The 19,453-nt window shown below is 49.3% G+C and overlaps 1 protein-coding gene across 1 annotated transcript in view; it reads left to right on the plus strand.

The window, feature by feature from the left end:
* Nucleotides 1–17,130, plus strand: part of MMP17 (matrix metallopeptidase 17 (membrane-inserted)) — a 22,614-nt gene extending 5,484 nt beyond the window's left edge. The window contains exons 4-10 of the mRNA XM_009997689.1: nt 4,310–4,593; nt 7,969–8,145; nt 8,280–8,379; nt 9,966–10,048; nt 13,266–13,418; nt 15,357–15,614; nt 16,802–17,130. Of these exons, the coding sequence (XP_009995991.1) occupies nt 4,310–4,593; nt 7,969–8,145; nt 8,280–8,379; nt 9,966–10,048; nt 13,266–13,418; nt 15,357–15,614; nt 16,802–17,130 (1,384 nt within the window). The remainder of the gene's footprint in view (nt 1–4,309; nt 4,594–7,968; nt 8,146–8,279; nt 8,380–9,965; nt 10,049–13,265; nt 13,419–15,356; nt 15,615–16,801) is intronic.
* The last annotated feature ends 2,323 nt before the right edge of the window (nt 17,131–19,453 follow it).

The raw sequence follows: 19,453 nt of genomic DNA on the forward strand, positions 1-19,453 counted from the left end.
GTCCTCGCTGCACATCATCCCCACGAGCATCCCGAGCCCGCTGCGGCGGCAGGATGGCACTGCCTGGGCTGGGGGGTGGCTGTGCCGAGGCACGGAAGGGCAGCTGCCGGGCAGGCACCGCAGGGTGAAGGTTTGCAAGCGGGGTGACCCCTTTTAACCACGTTCCCACCCCACTGCTGGACCCAATCCTGCTTTCCTCCTCTGAGCAGTGGCATCCCCCCCTGGGGACCTGTCACACCAAGCCCAGCTGGTCACAGGCAGCCGTGCCCCCCATTGCCTGGGGGGGTCTCTCCCCAGCACGGGGCTGGTTTGGGGCCGTCATAACGTGCCCGTTGCAAGTAGGTGGGAGCCTCGCAGGAACAGCCCCGAGGGGCTGCAGCAGTGGGCAGGGAGCTGCCACCTGGGCATCTGGCACCAGCGTGGGGTCACGGTGGCTGAGCTGGGCTGCAAAGTGTGTCCCCAGGAGGCTCCCCTTGCAACCTGAGAAACTGGCTGTGAAACTTCACCCACCTCTTTGCCCCGGAGCTGGGCTGCAGAGACACCCAGAGGTTCGTGTGTATTGAGGATTATCGCCCCAAAATGTTCAGTGGTGTTTGCAAAGTGCTGGGAAAGGTGCAGTGGAGGGTGCAGACGGTCCCCTGTGGCACTGGGGTGTTGTGGCTGTGTTAGGGCAGCACCAGCTCTGGGGCTGCTGTGCCACAGCTCATGTCACAGGTGGCTCCAGGCAGCTGGGGAAGCACCTTTCCCACGGCAGCAAGTGCCCACCCATTCAACTGTCCTCTCTTCCCCCAGCCAGAAAAATCAATTTGGGTTTCTCAGGCAATCCTTCACCTGCTGTGTCTGGTCATCATCAGCATTTGTTCTATTTCTCTGTGGTTTCAGGGCTGCAGAGGTGAAGGAGTGGTTTCATTAGCCACCAATTGGTTTCTCATCCATCACTAATACTCTTTCACTTTTGGCTTTGGGAGGGCAAAACAAAAAAGGAACAGTTTGTGTGGGTGTCCCTCTGTAGTGAGCAGAGACAGATCAGCCCTCTCTGCCCTCTACCTGTTAACCAGCTTGGATCCAAATTTTTTGGGGGATGGGACAAGGAAAGGGGAGGACCCAGGGGACATGTGAAGGACTGGCAGCAGCTGGATGAAAGTCAGCTTTCATTTGTTTGCATGGTGGTGAGCCCTAAAAGCAGAGCAGAGATGTTCTCCTCAGCATCCAGTTGTGCCACTTACCCACCACATCCCTCTGGGCAGCTGCTGTTTCCAGCATCCAGCCCCATCTGCTGCCTCAGGGTGTCCTAGCACACGGCTCTGCAGAGGGATGTGGCTGACTCTGCAGCTCGGGGCAGGGCTGGTGGGCTGGCCAGAGGGAAGCTGAGCAGCCCAGTCCTCTCACCTGTCAAGTGCCTTGGTAGGGACCAGCTGGAGGAGAGACCTTTCTCTTCAATTCCTCACATCAGGGTTTTGCCTGAGATTGGAGTTCTGGAAGGGGAGTCTAAGGAGGGATTAACATGCAAGAAGAAGGAGCCCTGGTCTCTACTGGGTACTTAAACACCATTTACTACAAGTAATAACCAAGGGCAGGAGGAAGCTTATTTAGTCCTGTCTGCGTGGGTATGATGTTAGAAATGTGCTTCCTTTTCAGTGGGACTGAACACATCCTGTCAGCATAATAGTGTTCTAATCTCATTGAAAACAATTAGCAGAGCTCTAGCAATCAAGTCAGATGCTGAATGGGGTTTCTATTGAAAAATACCAGTGGTAATGAGTAAAGGATGGGGAATTTTTCACTTACACTTGCAGCATGTTAATAAAATCTGGGTCAGCTCAATGGTGTAGGACCTTTTGTAAGAAACAAAATAAGTATAGATGCTCTTTCTGCCTTAATCTAATGTTTCTGGAGTCAGGGTTGGAATGAATATTAATGATGTTTGTCTGTTTAGACAGGGCTTTTTGTCCACCTTCCTTTTACAATATAGATCAGTATTATTATTCTCATTCTACAGCCAGAAAGAGAGGGAAGGGAAAGGAAAACAGCTCACATAGTTGAGCCAGGCTTGAGGAGGGAAGAGCAGATAATGTCCCCACATCTGAGTCTGTGCCATAGGCATCATGATCTCTGAGATGTGTTGTAATTCCTGGACTAAACTCGGTGTGTTTTGTATGTATAATAACTTGGTTAGTAGAGATTAAAGCAGCAAAGGGTTTACCCAAATCCAGAGGTGTGTTGTGGAAGATGAAGACATCTAGTTAGAGAATACCTGGAAACCAATAGCCTTTTTTTTTTTTTTGGGGGGTGGGATTTGTACTACAGAGGTTTGCATCCAGCCACAGTCTCTGATAAATGAAAAATTGCCTGAAAATTGTCTTTCCTAATCCTGTGCTCATACTGTTTGTACCTTCATTCTGTCCTTTTTGCAGATGTGTTTTGTTTGGTCTTAATGATTTTCTGATGCTGCCGTGTATGCTAACTCATTTTGTTTAGTCAATAAGGTGTGTCTTTGCCCAGAGAGTTTAGGGATAGCAAAGGCATAGAAAGGAGTGATTTTTGCTCATCTGGCTGTGATGTGTTTTGCCTGATTCACCCATCTCATTCCCACCATCTCTAGGATGAGCTCTTCAGAGAAAATGTCAGTGAGATTTTGTTTTGCCCCTCACTAATTTTGCTCAGGACCGACCCTGGGCTGCATGTCTCTGAGGGTGTGGGATATCTGCAAGTATTTGCAAAAGCAAGAGCATCCAACCTCAGCCAGCAAGTTGTACCTACTCCATTTTGCAGATCCATGGTGTCTCCCAAACCACTACTTACAGGAAGAGCTTGAGTGATGTGACATCCCTTCCTAACACCTTTAATTACCTCTGGGGTTTATTCAGGTCATTACTTCCCACTGGTGCTTAGGGAGTGGTGAACACTGAGCGATGCTCTCCCAGCTGTATTATGCAGGAGGGCAAGTGAAATGATCATAATTGTTGCTTCAGCCTTTAAAAATCTGTCAAGCCATGAATATTTCATAAACGCTTTGGTGTGCTGGCACACACAAAAAAATCAAGTAGCTATTATTACCAGGGTAAAGCTGGCCAGAAATTATTCAGCAGAATAGTTTTTTGTCAATAATTACTCAGTCAACAGTACATTTTCCTGAAGTGTGTTTACTTCTGTCAAAATTGTCAATGAAAGATTATCTAAACATAGTGTTTTAGAAGCCAAGATACCTTGTTGCATCCTTGTCTTTTCACCTCCTCTATTAAATCAACATGTTAGGAATTCTTTTTCAAGGTTTGGTTATACAGGAAACATTGAGGGTTTTTGTCATTACAGCTCAGAAGAAAAGGGAGGTTTCAATCACACGTGTGCAGGGCAAACACTGGCATATGGCTTCTCTTCCAGAGCAAGGACTTGTCCCCACAGTGGGGACAAAGGGCTGTTGCATTGACACACAGAAACCCCAACAGCCCTGTGAGGGGTGCAGTGGTGTCAGCCCCAACTCATCAAGAAGCAAAGCAAGAAGTTCTCAGCTACAGTGCTCCATCAGAGAGCCCATCTCCTGCAAGCAGCAGCTGGAGGGATTACATAAAATGCATCCTTTCTTCTCCCTCCTTTTTATGGACTGCAGCCTGGGATTGCTGGCACTGGGATGGTTTCAGAGAATATTTTATACCTCCAGCAGACATGCTGGGAAATAAATGGAGGCAGCAAATCCATACTGGATTTCTGTATGTGTGTAACAAGGATGAACAATGACCTTCTGTTTGTTGCAGGGAAACTGATGGGGGGCTGCATGTGCTGCAAAGGCTTCAGGAGTCAATAATCTTTTCATATTTAAGTTGCACATGGAAAAAATAAGTGGTGAGAAAACAGTTGTTGGTAGGCCTGAAGGGGAGCTTGCAAAAAGCAATGGGCAAGAGACTGATGGCTTTGGCATTTCCAAGGCTGGGCAAAAGTAGAGGTACTGGGCACTAACTAGGCAGTTTGTGCATGAAACGTGGCTCTGAGGCTGACTGGTACAGCTGGACTGGGAGGCACCAGGACTCAGGTCCTGGTTGTGATTCACTCCCATGGGGTGTTTCACATGCCAGTGGGCAAGACTGGCTCAGCATTTCCAGCAGACCCAAACTCCATCTCTGAAATCCTTGTAGCTCTGGAAAAGAATAGATTCAGAGACTTAGCATCTTGGGGCACTTTGGAGGTGTGCAAAGAGCTCTGGAGGCCTCACTCATGCTGTGTGAGACACCAGGCACTTGTGGAGCATTTCCTCATGATCCTTGGAGTCTTTCACACTACTGGCCAGTTGTCTTTTTTGCCCTCTTTGTTTCAGAGTTCGCACCTTCCCCAAGGAGTCCCACCTGGGCCACGACACAGTCCGAGCCCTGATGTACTATGCCCTGAAGGTCTGGAGTGACATTACCCCACTGAACTTCCATGAAGTGGCAGGTAACAACGCTGACATCCAGATAGACTTCTCCAAGGCAGATCACAATGATGGCTATCCCTTTGATGGACCTGGTGGGACAGTGGCACATGCTTTCTTCCCTGGAGAGCATCACACAGCAGGAGACACCCATTTCGACGATGATGAGTATTGGACCTTCCGATCATCAGGTATGTCAGGGTGGAAGAGCTGCAGTCAAATGCAGGTCCCAAGATTTTCTTCTGCTTCCTCTTTCAGCCTTGCTAGTGAAAGCAGCAGCTGTTGAGGACCTTCTGTATTCCTGGAAGCCTCAATGATCATAGAATCATAGAAGATTTAGGTTGGCAAAGCCCCTTGGGATCACTGAGTCCAACCATCATCCCTACTCTACAAAGTTCTCCCCTAAACCATATCTACCAACACCACATCCAAATGACCTTTAAACACATCCAGGGATGGTGACTCAATCACCTCCCTGGGCAGCCTATTCCGGTGTCTAACCACTCTTTCTGTGGAAAAAAAAAAAAAAATGCTGCCTGGGCCTGACCCCCTGGTTATCCTCTATATGTCTTCTAATGACACTCAAGATGATCTGCTCCATGACCTTCCCTGGTATTGAGTTCAGACTGACAGGTCTATAGTTTCCCGGATCCTCCTTATAGATGGGTGTTACATCCAGTCCATTGGGATCTCCCCAGTTAGCCAGGACTTCAGGTAAATAATGGAAAGTGGCTTGGCCATCACATCTGCAGGCTCTTTCAGCACCTTGGATGCAGCCCATCGGGTCCCATAGACTCGTGTGCATCTAAGTGGTGTAGTAGGTCTTTGACCATTTCCTCTTTCATTGTGATGACCTCATTCTGCATCACCTCCCTCTCTCCTAGCTTATGATAACTGCTTGTTTCTCTCCACCATATCCAATTGCAGAGATTCCCTCCACCCACCCCCAGTCCCCACTTCTTCCAGAACCTAGAAGGTCCCAAGTTGGGTGTGTGGCTGTTGGAGCTCTCAGGTGGGGACTGTGTTCTCTGACTTGGCCATTTGGGTGGCTTCATTGCCACATGCCCTAGTTTCCTATTTTTAAATCATGTTTATTAGCTGACCTGCCTGGAAAGGGCTCTCTGGTCTGCTGGGAAGAAGCCCCCTGTGAGCGTTAGATTTTTCCTGCCATCCTGGGTCCATCAGGATGGTTACAAGTTGCAAGTTTTTTCTTTCATTTCATTTTGTCTGGCTAAATGTTTTTCATAAGCAGAGGGACTTTCAGAAATGAGGGTGCCTCAGCTGCATGAGCCATCTGTAGGGATCAGGTCTCCAACCTTCCTGTCAGGCACATTTTGACAAAGCCTCTCCTGTGCAGTCCCCAGATGCTAATTCACTTGTCACACCACCTCCTCCACCAGCCTCCCTGCTGCCTCAGCTTAATGATTTCATTTAGACCTAATCATCTTCTCTGTAACCAGCTAATACCTTCTTTCTCCCCACGCTTCTTCCTTCCCACTGGCTGATCCCTGTCCATCCCTGCTGAGTACTGGTGGGCAGGAATGTTCTCCAGATGTGCTGAGGAGGTTGGGGGTTAAGAATGAAGCTCTGGACAAGCTGACTCTTCATGATTCGGCTTCTCCTTGGTTTATGCTGCTGTGCAAGCCCAACCAATGTCTTCTGGGGAAGAAAAAAAACCAAAAAACAAAACAGCAGCTCTGCTCTGCAGACACACAGAGCAGGGACAAGTGCTGAGGTCTGCTAGCTTGCTGAAGCAGGTGTATTGTGTTGATGAAGTAAGGAGTGGTGCCCCTTTTGTAGCTGGTGGTTGGGAACATTTGTGTGAAAATCTCTCATGGAGGAGCAGGCTCAGGTCTGGTGGCCTCAGGGGTGAATCTTCAAAGCATCACTGAGGAACAAGAGGATGAGCCTGATGGTGAGAAAGCTGCCCTCTATTTTGAAGGTCTTGGAGCTACCCAAACTTCATCTTTTATTTATTTTATTCTCTCTAGTGATTCAAAAATGACAGCCTGGTAGGTGATATAAAAATATCCCCAAGGTTGTCAGTTTGACATTAAAATGTCAGAAAGCATATGTCTTGTTCTCTCCTAGTGCTGGCAAAAACCAGCACAGGGTATAAAAATTCCAGCTGTCTACAGACACTGTAAATAATAGTCATGCAGCAAAAAGTAGAATTCAGCCAAAATTTCACCTCTCTGACACAGCCCAGGCCCCGCAGGGAGCACAAGGATCTGTGCAGGATCAGCCACGGCTGCTTCTGAGCAGTGGCTCAGGAAACATGGGGCTCCCCTGAGCTCCATGGAGACCTCAGCTTTCCAACCTCTCTGCCTTTTTATTACCAAACTTGCCGTTGTGACCTTTGTGAGGGCCATGCTTAAAATCCTTGTCACCCTCTGGTCCTGCTCCACAGGGCACTGCTGTGCAGCAAGGGCAGGGACTGCACGGGTGCCTGGCCCTGCCTGTCTGGAGCTGGGTGGTGGGAAAGGACCAAGCAGAATCAGTCCCATATGGCTCCTGAGCAAAGTTCCTTCTTTGCTTTGGCAGTGGGGTAGGTTTGAAAGTGGACATTAGCTTCTGCTGAGGTCTGACTTGAGCACTGGAGGCTTTGGAGAGCATGGGATGGATCTGTGTGTGGGTGCAGTCTGAGGCACTAGGGGCTGGCTTGCAAATAAGGACATTTGGGAAAAGAGAATAGAGAGAGGCCAGATTGAAGAAAAACGTCATTGAGGAGGTATCAGTGTTCAATAAAGTCTCCCTGATGCCCTCTGTAGTGTGTGAGGGTCAAAGTGTTTGTCTAAGGGAGCAGGCCCAGAGCTGGAGCCCCACCAGCACAAGATGTAGAAGGGGAGAAGACAAGCAGGTCCTCTGGAAACAAGCTGGACTTGGTCACTTTGGCCCTTCTGCCATGCCCTGCCAGGACAGCAGTTAGATGAGCAGGTGAACAGCTCCATGTTTGGATGGATGTTGAAGGTGTTTGGGTGGGTTTGGCCAGGGCAGCAGGGAAAGCCCAGCCGAGCACTGTGGGCTGGTGGTGCTGCCAAGCAGTCACCAGTTCCTTGGCATGTGGCTTTGCTCATTCTTGAGGGCACTGGTGAGCTGCTGGTTCCTGGCAGCAGTCTGGTGTTCCAGGCATCACAAAGACTGTGTCTGCTGCTGCTGCTGCAGGGCAATAAGAGGTACAGGAGATGCCTGCTGTGGCCCAGCTCCAGCAGTGCTGGTTAACAGGGGTGGCAGATGGTTGTGACAAGGTTGCTGTCTCAGCTGTTTGTCCAGCTCTTTCTCAGGTGCCATCAGTGGTATGGGAATAAGCAGGGGTGATGCCCAGGTTACTATGGGGCTGAGGACTCACACCGTGGCCTGGTTCTGACTTGCTTTACATTTCCATATAATACACTTCAGTCTCCTTTTTCCAACTGGAGAAAAGTTTCAGTCTCAAAATTCACCTATTCCAAAGCTTCTCTTTCCAGCTTACCCAACATATAGCTCTACCTTCTCTTACAGGTCCATCCACACCCCCAAAATATGATCAGCAAGCAGTGACTCTTCAATTTTGTCTTTATTTCCAGATGCTCACGGGATGGACCTATTTGCTGTGGCCGTCCATGAGTTTGGCCATGCCATTGGCTTGACCCACATCTCTGCCATAGAGTCCATCATGAGACCTTACTACCAAGGCCCAGTGGGGGATCCCCTGAAGTATGACCTGCCTTATGAGGACAAAGTCCGAATCTGGCAACTCTACGGTAGGTTTGTGTCCCTCACGTGGCCACAGCCTGTTTCTGCCATGGGACACGCAGGCATAACTGCTTTCTGGGGTGAGTGGAGCTGGTGGGGAGGATGGTGTACCCCTCTACTGCTTCTTTGTTTTTACACCCAGGAGTCAGGGAATCTGTGTCCCCCACAGCCAAACCTGAAGTAACCAAACCTGATGACCACCCTGTCCTGCCAGAGCTGCCAGAGAACCGCTCCACGGTGCCGTAAGTCAAGTTCATTTCTTCTCAGCTGTCACTTATGCTCCTGCAAAGGACACGCAGGAGTAAAGCTCCACTTAAGCATCAGTATCTTGCTTGCCTGCTCTCTCTGGCTTCAGTATTTCCCTCTGGACCTCTTGTTTTCTGGAAAGCACACACACAGGCTGCCCCTTCTTCCTCACCCCTCCTGATCATCACCTGCTTTTTTTGAGCAGTGTGTGTGGAGACTGGCCAGCCCACCCACACCTGCAGTGGTTAAGAGCAAGGACAAGTGAGAGTAGCTATTTATCCCTTAGCTATTTTTTTTGTCATTTAAGGCATGTCCAGAAATTCTACATCATCTTGGAGTGCTTTGCATTTCCCTAAGACTCAAACTTTTACTCATGTTAATGGATATTTGTCCCCATCACCCTTAGGTGAACTCATCCTTGCTGATATTCTAATCAAACTTCCTCTGCATTATCCTGAACTGTGCAAGCATAACTTACCTAAATCTTTCCAAGGTGAGCAACTCCCTAATGTACCTGTGGGAGTGAATATTGGAACAAGTGGACCAAGGGTTTGACTCCAACACAGGTTTGAGCTGGCAAGGGACTGCTTACACTGAGCAACCAGTGTGCTCTCATTAGGGGAACTTCTGGTCCTAGCTCATTAATAAAATTTGGACTTTCCAAACTGTTTTACTACCAGGGCAGCAGGGCAACTAAAAGAGGAAGGGACACTGAACAAAATGGCAGAAGTTCATGGTCACCCAGATTTTAGCCAAGGGACTGGAAGGGTGGACAAGGTTCACCTCCACATCTGTCCTTTTGTGCCCCAAGAGGGCTGTGACCAGGTGCTGGCAGCCCAGCAGGACTCTTCTGTCAGCAAATTAGATTTTTGCTTCCTTGTCACCCACAGCAGCTTTTCTGTGCATGTTCCCAGCATCCTCTCCTTGTCCTCCATCAATCATCATTTCTCACACGGACCTTGTAGCACTGTTGGTTCTTCATATTCTGTGCCTTTCCCACCCACCTCGTTAAAGGCAGCTCAGTATCTCAGCTGTGACTTGCTAGATGGCTTTCACCATGTCTCAAATGGCATTGTCTTACATGGCATCATCTCCCTGTGTTTGGTCTTGTCTGCTTTCCACTTTGCAGCTCTGTCACCTCTCACTGGCATTTCAGAGCTCAGCCTTGCAGCAGGAACATCCCCAGCTGCTGGAGTGAGATGCTGCTTGGCTTTTATTCACCACTTGTCCTGCTGCTCAGAGGCAGACAGCTAAGCTGCACTGTGCCAGCTCTGTCCTCACCAGTTACACTAGCTGGTAGTTGTAGAGCATGTCCTTGCTTGACTCCCAGCCATGGTCTCCATGGCCCAGGGGGCATGTCTGCCACAAAGGTGTCTTGAGGCTGAGGGCTGCCCAAACTTGCCTTGGAAATCCCCATGTGTGGCTGGGTTTGAGTGTGAGGAACAAGAGATGGATACAGCCTGTGGTCTTCTGCTGGGGGCTCTAGAGGCAGGGGAGATGTGTTCCATGGGGCAGGGGACACTGAGGACACAGCCTCTGGCTGCCCACCTGGGCTGTGCTCACCTTGGGCATCTCTCTGCAGGCTCAGGCGGGATGTGCCCAACAGATGCAACACTCACTTTGACGCGGTGGCCCAGATCAGGGGAGAGGCTTTCTTCTTCAAAGGTAAGTGCCTGCTGCTGGGGGTCTCTGCTGTGTCACTTTGGTGCAGAAGGATTCCACCTGGCTGGTGGCCAGTCCCTCTCTGTGTCAGGGGCCCCAGCTGAGGGCAGGTTGGAGGGGTTCAGTGTGTGGAGAAAATCAGAATCTGGTTTGAACCAAGGATGCCAGAGCAACAAGAGCTCTCCACTGCTTTTTTTTCCTGGATGCCCCCAGTTTTCCTTTCCTCCCATGCTTCACCTTCCCTAATTCTGCTTGCTGTGCATGGCTCAAAGGCAACGTGCACACAATTGCAGAGCCACCTGGTTCTGTGTCAGCAGACACTCCTGGCAGTGTGTCCCCAGGCTGGCTGGCTGTTGATGTCCCATTGGTGCCTTCTCAGCTGTACAGAGCCCCTCTAGGCTGGACTCCATGGGCTTTCTCTTCTGTTTCCCAAGATGAAAAAATGCCCACTAGGCACATCTTCTCATCCCTGACCACCATTTAGACACCTCACAGCCATCCAGCAGAGGAACGGAAACATTTCCTCCAGGGATCAGGAGCAGCATCCAGGCACCCATCTGAGTATTGCAGGGTGAGTCTGGGGTCACAAGCAAGAATGGCAAGAGAGCTCCAGAGAACTTGATGTTGTCTGTGCCCTCAGGGCAGCACAACACAGAGCCTGTTCCCCTGCAGTATTTGTTCAGCTCCCAAAAAAGCCACAGTGAAGAATGGAAAATAAGACACAAGATCTGGTGTCCAGGATGAATGGCTGGCTGGCTGCCAGAGGGGGAAAAAACCAAACTGAAGAGAAATCCATCTCGGTGTCTATTCTTGGATATATTTATTATGGGCTAAAATGCCAGTGGAAGAAGCCCAGTGCCAGTGGGTGCCAGCTGCATGGCTGTCTCCAGAGCTCAGCAATTCCCTCACAGCCCCCATCGATGCCACCGAATCATTCTGGGCACCAAGGAAGAGGGATGTTGCCTCTTGGGCAGGATTTTAGTGACCTCCAGTGATGCAACCCCTCCACAGAGGGACATTCTGTTCTGAGCTGCTCAGGCTGCATCCCCAGCCAGAGAGCAGCTGCTCCCTCTGCAAAGACACCAGGACTGGAACTCCCCAGGGCTGCCAGGCTTGTCGTATTGAAGGCAGCCATGGGTTCTCCACACTTCCAAAACTGCTTGTGCTGATTTACGTGTCTTGCTACAGACCCCTGAAGTTTTAAAACAGCTCTGGCCTGTTGTGTCTGCTCGGTGCGTGCAGCAATCTTGCCAGAGGCAGCCCAAGCACAGAGAGCCTGGTACACAGCTGGGCTCCAAATCACCTGGCATTAAAGAAAGCAATTGCCTCAACTCATCATCCATATAAAATGAGATGTTTGGGCTAGCAGGGCTTTACACTTGGCTTTCATCCTGCTCAGTGTGCCAACTCGGCACACTCACTTTTAAATCAAGCTTTTTAAACAAACAAGGAGTTGAGTTTTATTATTTTTTTAAATCTGATTATATTTCTGCAGTTCCCCCATGGGTCTGGCTTTGGCTGATGATCATCCAAGCAACCACAGCACTTTGGCCATCAGGCTTGGCCGTGGCAAAACATGAGCAGGGGAAACTGGGGCTGTTGCATTAATAATTCCTTGTTACTTAATTGCTGTAATTCTTTGCTTTTTCCTGGTAGCCTGTCAAAAAAGCAACCAAACTAACCAATAGCTCAGGCTATGCCTGACTTTGAGGGTAGATTGAAAGCTTGCTTGCTGAAGTTGCACACCCACTGAGCCCATTGCTGGCAAAGGGTTGAAACATCAAAAGCACTGGGGCTTCCCTCCTGGTTTCAAATGAGCCCAGGGCACTCCAAAGTTCAAACACTTCCCTACTAAAGAAGGAATTATGTTGAGCTTTATCACTTGTTAAAAAAGTAAAAAACTGGCTTTGTCTCATGCCTCACTAATTAAAGATGCAGAGATCATCTTTATTTAATTACATGTGTTTCCATCGATGTACAATGGCCACCAAATTTGAATCTTTTTTTTTTTTTTTTAATGTTCTTAAGAATCTGTAATTATGGCAGTTCCTTCCATTTTTGAATGTATTATTCATTTGTGGGTTTCAGTCAGACACAGCAAATACGTAGACTGGAGCAGAACAACAGGAATATGATATAAATCCTTATAATTAGAATAAAAACCCCTCTCTGCAGATGTTTAAGTGCTAGAGTTTTGCCTCCTGCATTATTAGGCAAAGATCCAATTTCCATAACATTTTAAAAGATGGTGTCACAATCTGCCTGCTCTGGAGAAAGGGCTGAGTGTCATGAATACAAATCTGAAGATGCATCTTTGGCTTCTGATGCTTATTTCCCCCTTGGGAATCCACGCAAGAACAGATGTAAATAACATGCAATAATTTCTAACAGGCAATAATAAATACAAGTCAAAGTTGAGAGCTGGCTCTTAGACATCTTGCTCTGCTCACATCTCTCTGCGTGGAGCTCTCTGGGGAAAACACAGCACAGAGTGTGCTGCAAAAACTCAGGCTGAGATTCCCAGAGACATGCAGAGAGTCAGGTTTTGAGTTGCCCCTGGAATCATTAAGGCTCTTTCAGCAAGAGACCATTTGGTATCCTTCCCACAGAGGACAAAGCTGTTTGCATTACCCAAAATATCCCAGCAATACCCCAGGTCCCACTCTTTCTAGCTGGGGCAGCATTGATGCAGGTGCTGGAAGTGTTTGCTTACACACACACAGCCCCTGGGAGCAACCAGAGGATCAAGGTCCATTGCTTACACTATGCTTTGAAATGGCACCAAACTCCTTAATTTTGCCTCCTCCCCTAGTCCTTCCAGTTTAATTAATATCGTTTCCTCCTCCTCTATTTTCTTTAATTCACTAAAAAAACCCTCTGATATTTCCGTGTTTCACTAGAACATCACACACACTTCTAACTATGCAAGCAGCTGGGCAACCCTGCTCCAACTCAGCTGTGCAGCTTCACATCATGATCAGGAGTAGAACAACTTCAGTGCAACGTCTGGAGGATTATTTTGATCCCAAAAAGGGGATTTCTTCTCCTGGCTGCCAGAAATAGAAAGCACTAGCAGCTGCTCCTGGGAAGCAAGATGCCCCTAATCCATAGCTCCCATCTCACACGCTTTGCTTTCTGCTGCCGCCCTGTGCCTGGTGCTCACCTCCCCCAGCAAAGGTGGGTTGCAGTGTGGTTCAGTAATGTCCAGTCTGTTCCTCAGGCAAGTACTTCTGGAGACTGACTCGCAATAAGCACTTGGTCTCCCTCCAGCCGGCTCAGATCCACCGTTTCTGGCGGGGTTTGCCTCTCAACCTGGACAGCCTGGACGCGGTCTATGAGAGAACCAGCGACCACAAGATCGTCTTCTTCAAAGGTGAGAGGGAACACCATGCTACCTTGGCAGCATTTTGACCTCTTCTGCAGGCAGAAGATACCACTGTCAGCCATTAAGCATCTCCCAAGGCAGGTCCAATATCTGTTGTCCAACTCACAAGGTGAGAAGAAACCAGCGCATAGGGAGGTCAGGCCAAAAGCAGACAAAATAAGTGTTAGAATCCCCTCTTTGAATATTTGAATATATAAAAAAAAACAAAACAAAACAAAAAAAAGTTTCTTTCAGAAGAGCTGGAAGGAGATTTGAAGGTTCCTACATCAATGTCCAAGTCCCCCCACAAACTATCCATCCATACTGGCTAGATGTTACCTATGTGCCCCTGGCAGGCACTGGCTCTTGTTTTGGAAAGGTTGTGTGCTTGATGAAGAGCTAAATACACCCCAGCCTTCTGTGCTCCCCAGCTCAAAATTGGTTTTTGTTTCCTGACTGATCTGCTCTGAGCGTGGTGCAATTACTGGTTTCAGAAGTGCTGAACCAAGTACTTCTGAAAGCAATAATTTGGTTTTGATTCCTCCGGTGAGGCTGGAGGGACGGGTGCAAACCCCTGTGCTCACAGAAGTGCTCCTGAGTGCAGCCAAAGCCCTTCCAGGCTTGGCACGCAGAGTCCTGCCAAGCCCTGAGTCTCCCCAGGGAACAGCAAGCCACAAGCTGCCTCCAGCAGCCCACCCCACTCTGTCTTTCTGCAATCCAGAGGGAATGGGGCTGGCTGGAGCACAACAACTCTTAGAACCAGCACCAGATCCTCCCCATCAGCTCTGCAGACTGCAGTCGCACTCCCTCCCTCCCTTCCCCTCTCTCTCTGCCAAATTGGGCCTGTAAGGGCAGAATTCCAGCTGTGCCACAGCTGGGGTCTTGTCTCTGCAAACCACAGTGCTCTATAGCCTCACATGAGGTGTGTGTTAGTCCTGCCTAGCTCTGAAGATTAAACTCAAGGTTTCCCTTCCAGCTACAAAATACTGACTCATCCTCTCTCCAGTGCAGCTCCTCTGATCCCTGGGCAGGAACCAAAGCACATAAACTGCCCCAGCTGCTAAGGTCCTGCTGCTGATACATAGGCATGTATTTAAGTGCCTGGCCAGATTTTCTAGAAAATTAAGGATGAAAAGGCCTGGTTCTTAAAATAGGCTGTGTGATACCCAGAAGGGCACTGCAGGCTCCCAAAGAGACATTGCACAAACAGAAACACTGTCCCAGTGGTTAGAGGATTATGCAGGAATTTAGAGATCTGGGTCATTGCTCTGCCACAGACCGTGGGCCATTCATGTTGTTCTTCATTTTTATCAGAAAAAACCCCATATTAACAGTTCTCCTCTGCCCAGGATAGGGCTGGGAGTGTGGCTGTGTAGGACACCTGAAGAAGAGTGAGCTGCTCAGATGGGATTTATCCAGCCCCTGTGCATCCTCAGGTTTCTTAAAACCCACAGGTCCTTCAGCCTCCCTGGCTCCAAATAGTGTGCTGATTTCTCTTCCAAAGTGGGACTACACTTTGCTCCTCAGGAGCTGAGTAGCAGGCAGGTAGAGCTCAACTTGCCCACAAAAGCTGCATGTAACTTCCTGCTTCTTGAGCAGAGAATCAGGTAGAAATCAAAGGGGCAGAAACCCAAGTGCCAACATCAAATGCATAAAGCAACGACTGCACTAACTCTGCTGCTGTGTTGGTGTCCTGGGGCTGTCAGGCCTGCAGCCCTTAGGAGCGAGGCAGGGATGCTCCACGGAGGGCCTGACACTAAAAATACAGCTACTCAAAGCTGCAGGTTCCCCACCAGGCTGCTGCCTTCCCCTGCCCACCCTGCAATGCCAAGAGCTCCGTCCTGAGGATTGTCACAGCAACAGATAATGAAACATCAGCTGGTCCGCGGGGGAAAGCTGGTTGTGAACCAAATGTGATTTTGCTCTGTGCTTCTTTCCTTTCCACAGGAGACAGATACTGGGTCTTCAAGGACAATAATGTGGAGGAAGGATACCCACGGCCCATCTCGGACTTCGGGCTGCCCCCGGGAGGAGTCGACGCTGCTTTCTCCTGGGCCCACAATGACAAGACTTATTTCTTTAAGGACAATCTCTACTGGTGCTACGATGACCATGAGCGGAGGATGGAACCCGGCTACCCCTCAGAGAACATCCTGTGGAAGGGAATACCAAGCCCTTTAGATGATGCCATGAGGTGGTCAGACGGTGAGTCTGTGCTGCTTCAAACAGCACCAGGGAAAGACTCGGTGCTTCATTTGTACTTGAGCTGTAGCCCCTTGTTCAGTCCCTGCTGACAGAAAGTGGGATGACAAGCAAGTGTCTGAAAGCTGAAGAGGGAGGTGGGCCAGAGCCCCCCACACCACTCACTAATAGACTTTGTCATTTCAAGCAGGAGACAAAAATATCTTGAGGGCCTAATAATGTGACTTTATTGAAAGAGCACAGTTGCTGTTGTTCTGCAGTGTTTTTTATCCTAATACATGCTGGTTTGCTCTTCACTGAATTTGCTGTCATTGGATTTTTATCCAGATATATGAGGCTGTGGACAAGATTTTTAAAAGCTATGTTTTCCCAGAGTTACAACTTATTTTCTGGGGATAAGATTTCTCAGTGGTTTCTACTTCCTGAAAAGACCACAAAAAATTTTCATGGGAGATGTTTAAAACCAGCTATTTGCTCACAGCAAAGTGGCACTTCCAGTTTTTATTTACTGCTGACCTAGGGGTGTAATAGCAGCCAATAAATCAGGCTGAGGGGAGGGATGTTTCCAGCAGCTTTTCAAACTGAATTTCTGAAGCAGGTAGGAGTCCTACATGAGTGTGGGACCTGCTTAAAGGATACATAACCTCCCAGTTCAGAGTGGAAAAAATGCATCCAAGAGCAGGCTTTCAGGGCCCTGCCAGGCTCAGGTTATTTATTTGAGCCCAGGAATAGCAGCAGCAGCCAGGTCATTAATGGGAGGTGAGGTCTTCTTCAGCCTCACCATGCCCTGTTATAAAACTCTCCACTGATGGCCACTAAGAGATGTGTATGGTGTTCTCAGCCATGGATTTACTAGAGCTTTTACCCTGTACACCATCAGTACAATGGGATGCAGCTGCTCTTACACCCACCACAGAAGAGGTGACATCTCACAACACACCTCTCACCTGTCTGGTGGCTCCTGCCTGCCGTGGGATCCCAGCTGGGTATAGCATCATCTTTTAGAGCATCCCACCAGCAGCCACTGTGCTCTTGTACTGAGAGGGTGTTGGCACCCAGCAGTGGGTGTCATGTGTCATATTGCATGTGCCTCCTCTCCCTGGGGCTCAGCCAGGGTGGGAGTGCCCCTCTGCCCTTTCCACTGGGACCATCAGCACTCATCTTGCCTTTGGGTTTTGATCTCTTCACAGGTGCAAGTTACTTCTTCAGGGGCAAGGAGTACTGGAAAGTGCTGGACAGTGAGCTGGAGGCACAGCCCGGCTACCCCCAGTCCATCGCCCGGGACTGGCTGGTGTGCAGGGACATGCAGTCCGACTCCCCCGAGGCAGCCGGGAGCAGCAGGACTGGGGCACGATCCAAACCGGGGCAGCACGATGAGAGCCGCTCAGAAAACGGCTACGAGGTCTGTTCCTGCACCTCGGCTGCCCCCCGGCTCCGGGCCTGCCCCGAGCCCGGGCTGCAGGGCAGCCTCCTGCTGCCGGGGCTGTGGACAGCAGCGCTGCTCTGCGCAGCCCTATGACATCTCGGCCCACCAGCGACACGCGCCGTGGTGCTCCAGGGACTGGAGATGGATGGGATCTCGTGACCATAACTGTTACAAGCAGAAAAACATTCCTAGGAACGTGCCAGTGAGGGGGTTGGATTCTCCATGAGAATTGAACAATGTTTTTTGACTTTATTTTCTTCTCAGTTTTAGTTTAAAGGTCTAATACAGATGTTGAGTTCTGCACCTTCTTACTCCCCCATTGGGTTACAGGTGAGAGCAGCCTAACACTGAAGTTGGAAATGTTCCGTAGGGATGTGTGGCTTTGGGTGTGTAAACGTGGCAAACGAGGGAGGGGAGAGCTGCCAGGATGGACTGGGAACAGCAGAGATGCTGCTGAGACAGATGGCAACATCCCAGAGGAAAGGCAGCAATGCTGCAGGGGAGAGGCAGCAGTTAGATGGTGACACACGTAACATCCTGGTGGGTGTACTAGGTAGACAGAAACTTTGACTCCACTAAGATTAACTGCAAGGTGATCATTTCACTGTCAGACCTGCGGTGGTCACTGATGTCTCAGTAACCTGTAGCTGTTTCTACAGGTCAGAAACACCTTTGCCTTTCAGAAGGCAATGGAGCTTATCTTTGTACCCGAGTCATTCAAAAGTAGCAGTTGCTCTAAGAAACCCAAACCACAATCTCCCAGTCCTCTGCCAGACCAAGCCTGCCACCTGCAGCCAGGTGCTGCCTTGCTGGGGGCAGCCGGGTGAGGAGCAATCACACCCACTGCTCCAGCCTAATCCGTTCACATGAACTCCCACTCTTGGAGCTCCTGTTTCAGGTTGTTTTACGTTCTGGGAGGGATCAAGATGTATCACATTGATTTGTGACTCTCTCATACCTGGCAGAGGATGGGCAGGGGAGAGAGATGCTGCATGTTCAGCCTCAGAAGTCTTCTTAATGCCTCTGCCAGGAGCTTGCAGTGACAGAAGCAAGGTCAAGTGCTGCTTCAGGATGTTTCTGAGTTGTTTTTTTTGTCTCCCTGCTAATCCATTTTCTGTGACATAATTTGGGCATCTGAGAGTCCCTGAAAATGGTGAGTATGTTGGAAATTGAAATAAGGATGTCAAGAAGCCCAGGGTCCTCCGGTCTGTTGTTGTCAAGGGATGGTAAAGGAGAGAAATGAGCAGCAGCCACTGGGACACTCTGTTCTTCTCTGCCCTGCTTCTGTAAAGCTCCTACAGAGATACCTCTTGCTGCCTCTGCCAGAGCCAGCTCCTGGGGGAGAGCTGGCAGCAGGCAGGATGCTGCAGGCAGTGTCACTGTGACAGCATGAGACCCAAGGCTGGGTCCCCAAGCCCCACAGCCAGCCAGGACATTAGCCACAGGGCCAGGCATAATGACAAGCCCTCCATGGCACAGCAGGAAAGGGGTGAAACGTGCACAGTTCCCTCCTGATAGGTCACCTTGAGTTTCCATCTGGGCTGTTTGCATTTTTTAATAGTTTCACTCATTCACAGGGTGCAGCTGTTTTCAGGACCATGTGCAACAGTGCAAATTTGTGAGGCATGTGTCAATGGAAACCTTCCATTAAACATCCTTTAAGAAAACAAAACAAAACAACAGAGAATTCAAAAAAACTCACATACAGCAGCTCCTTCTGCTGAGTAAAGCTGCCTCTGATGTTCCCACTTTCCAGTCTTGATCTGCTCCCAGCAGTTCCACATCCCAGCTCTGCCTACCAGGCCAGGCAGGGCTGCAGGAGCAGGACATTGTGTTGCCATCACGGGAGATGGGATTTTCCTTCTTACGTTCGCATCGTTTTTCTTCCTTCCCCCTTTTGAGTCAAGAAGAAAAAGCTTTTAGTCCTTGCTGGGGTGACACTGCATGTGCATCAGCATGTTACAGGCTCCTCTTGGAGATGAAGCAGGTAGGAGCATCTTGGAGAAAACACCTGCTCTCTTTTTTTTTTTTTTTTTTTTTTTTTTTGCTTTTTTTGTTTGTTTGTTTGTTGTTTTGGTGGGTTTCTTTTTGTTCTTCTATGAAATAAATACCTGGAAGCTGCACCTGAAGGACAGGAGAAGGCAGGGACATGACTAACACTGCTCCCATGGCTTCTCCAGCCCAACCGAGGAGCCTGGGGTGGTGGCAAGGACTGGTGGCCCTGCAGCCACCCTGCTGTGGTCACAGGGCTGCTGGGACCCACGCTGACAGCACCTCGAGTTAGATTCTGTCTATTTAACATGGGGGGGACTGTGATTTATAAATAAAGCCTGTGGAAGGGCTTCCAGGATGCTCTCCTCTACTTCAAGTTATGCATTTAGGTGAGCAGAAATGGAGCAGGAAGGGGGGGCTCAGC

Source organism: Chaetura pelagica, unplaced genomic scaffold (assembly GCF_000747805.2).
Source record: "Chaetura pelagica isolate M959 unplaced genomic scaffold, ChaPel_1.0 scaffold45, whole genome shotgun sequence".
NCBI classification, from domain to species: Eukaryota; Metazoa; Chordata; class Aves; order Apodiformes; family Apodidae; genus Chaetura; species Chaetura pelagica.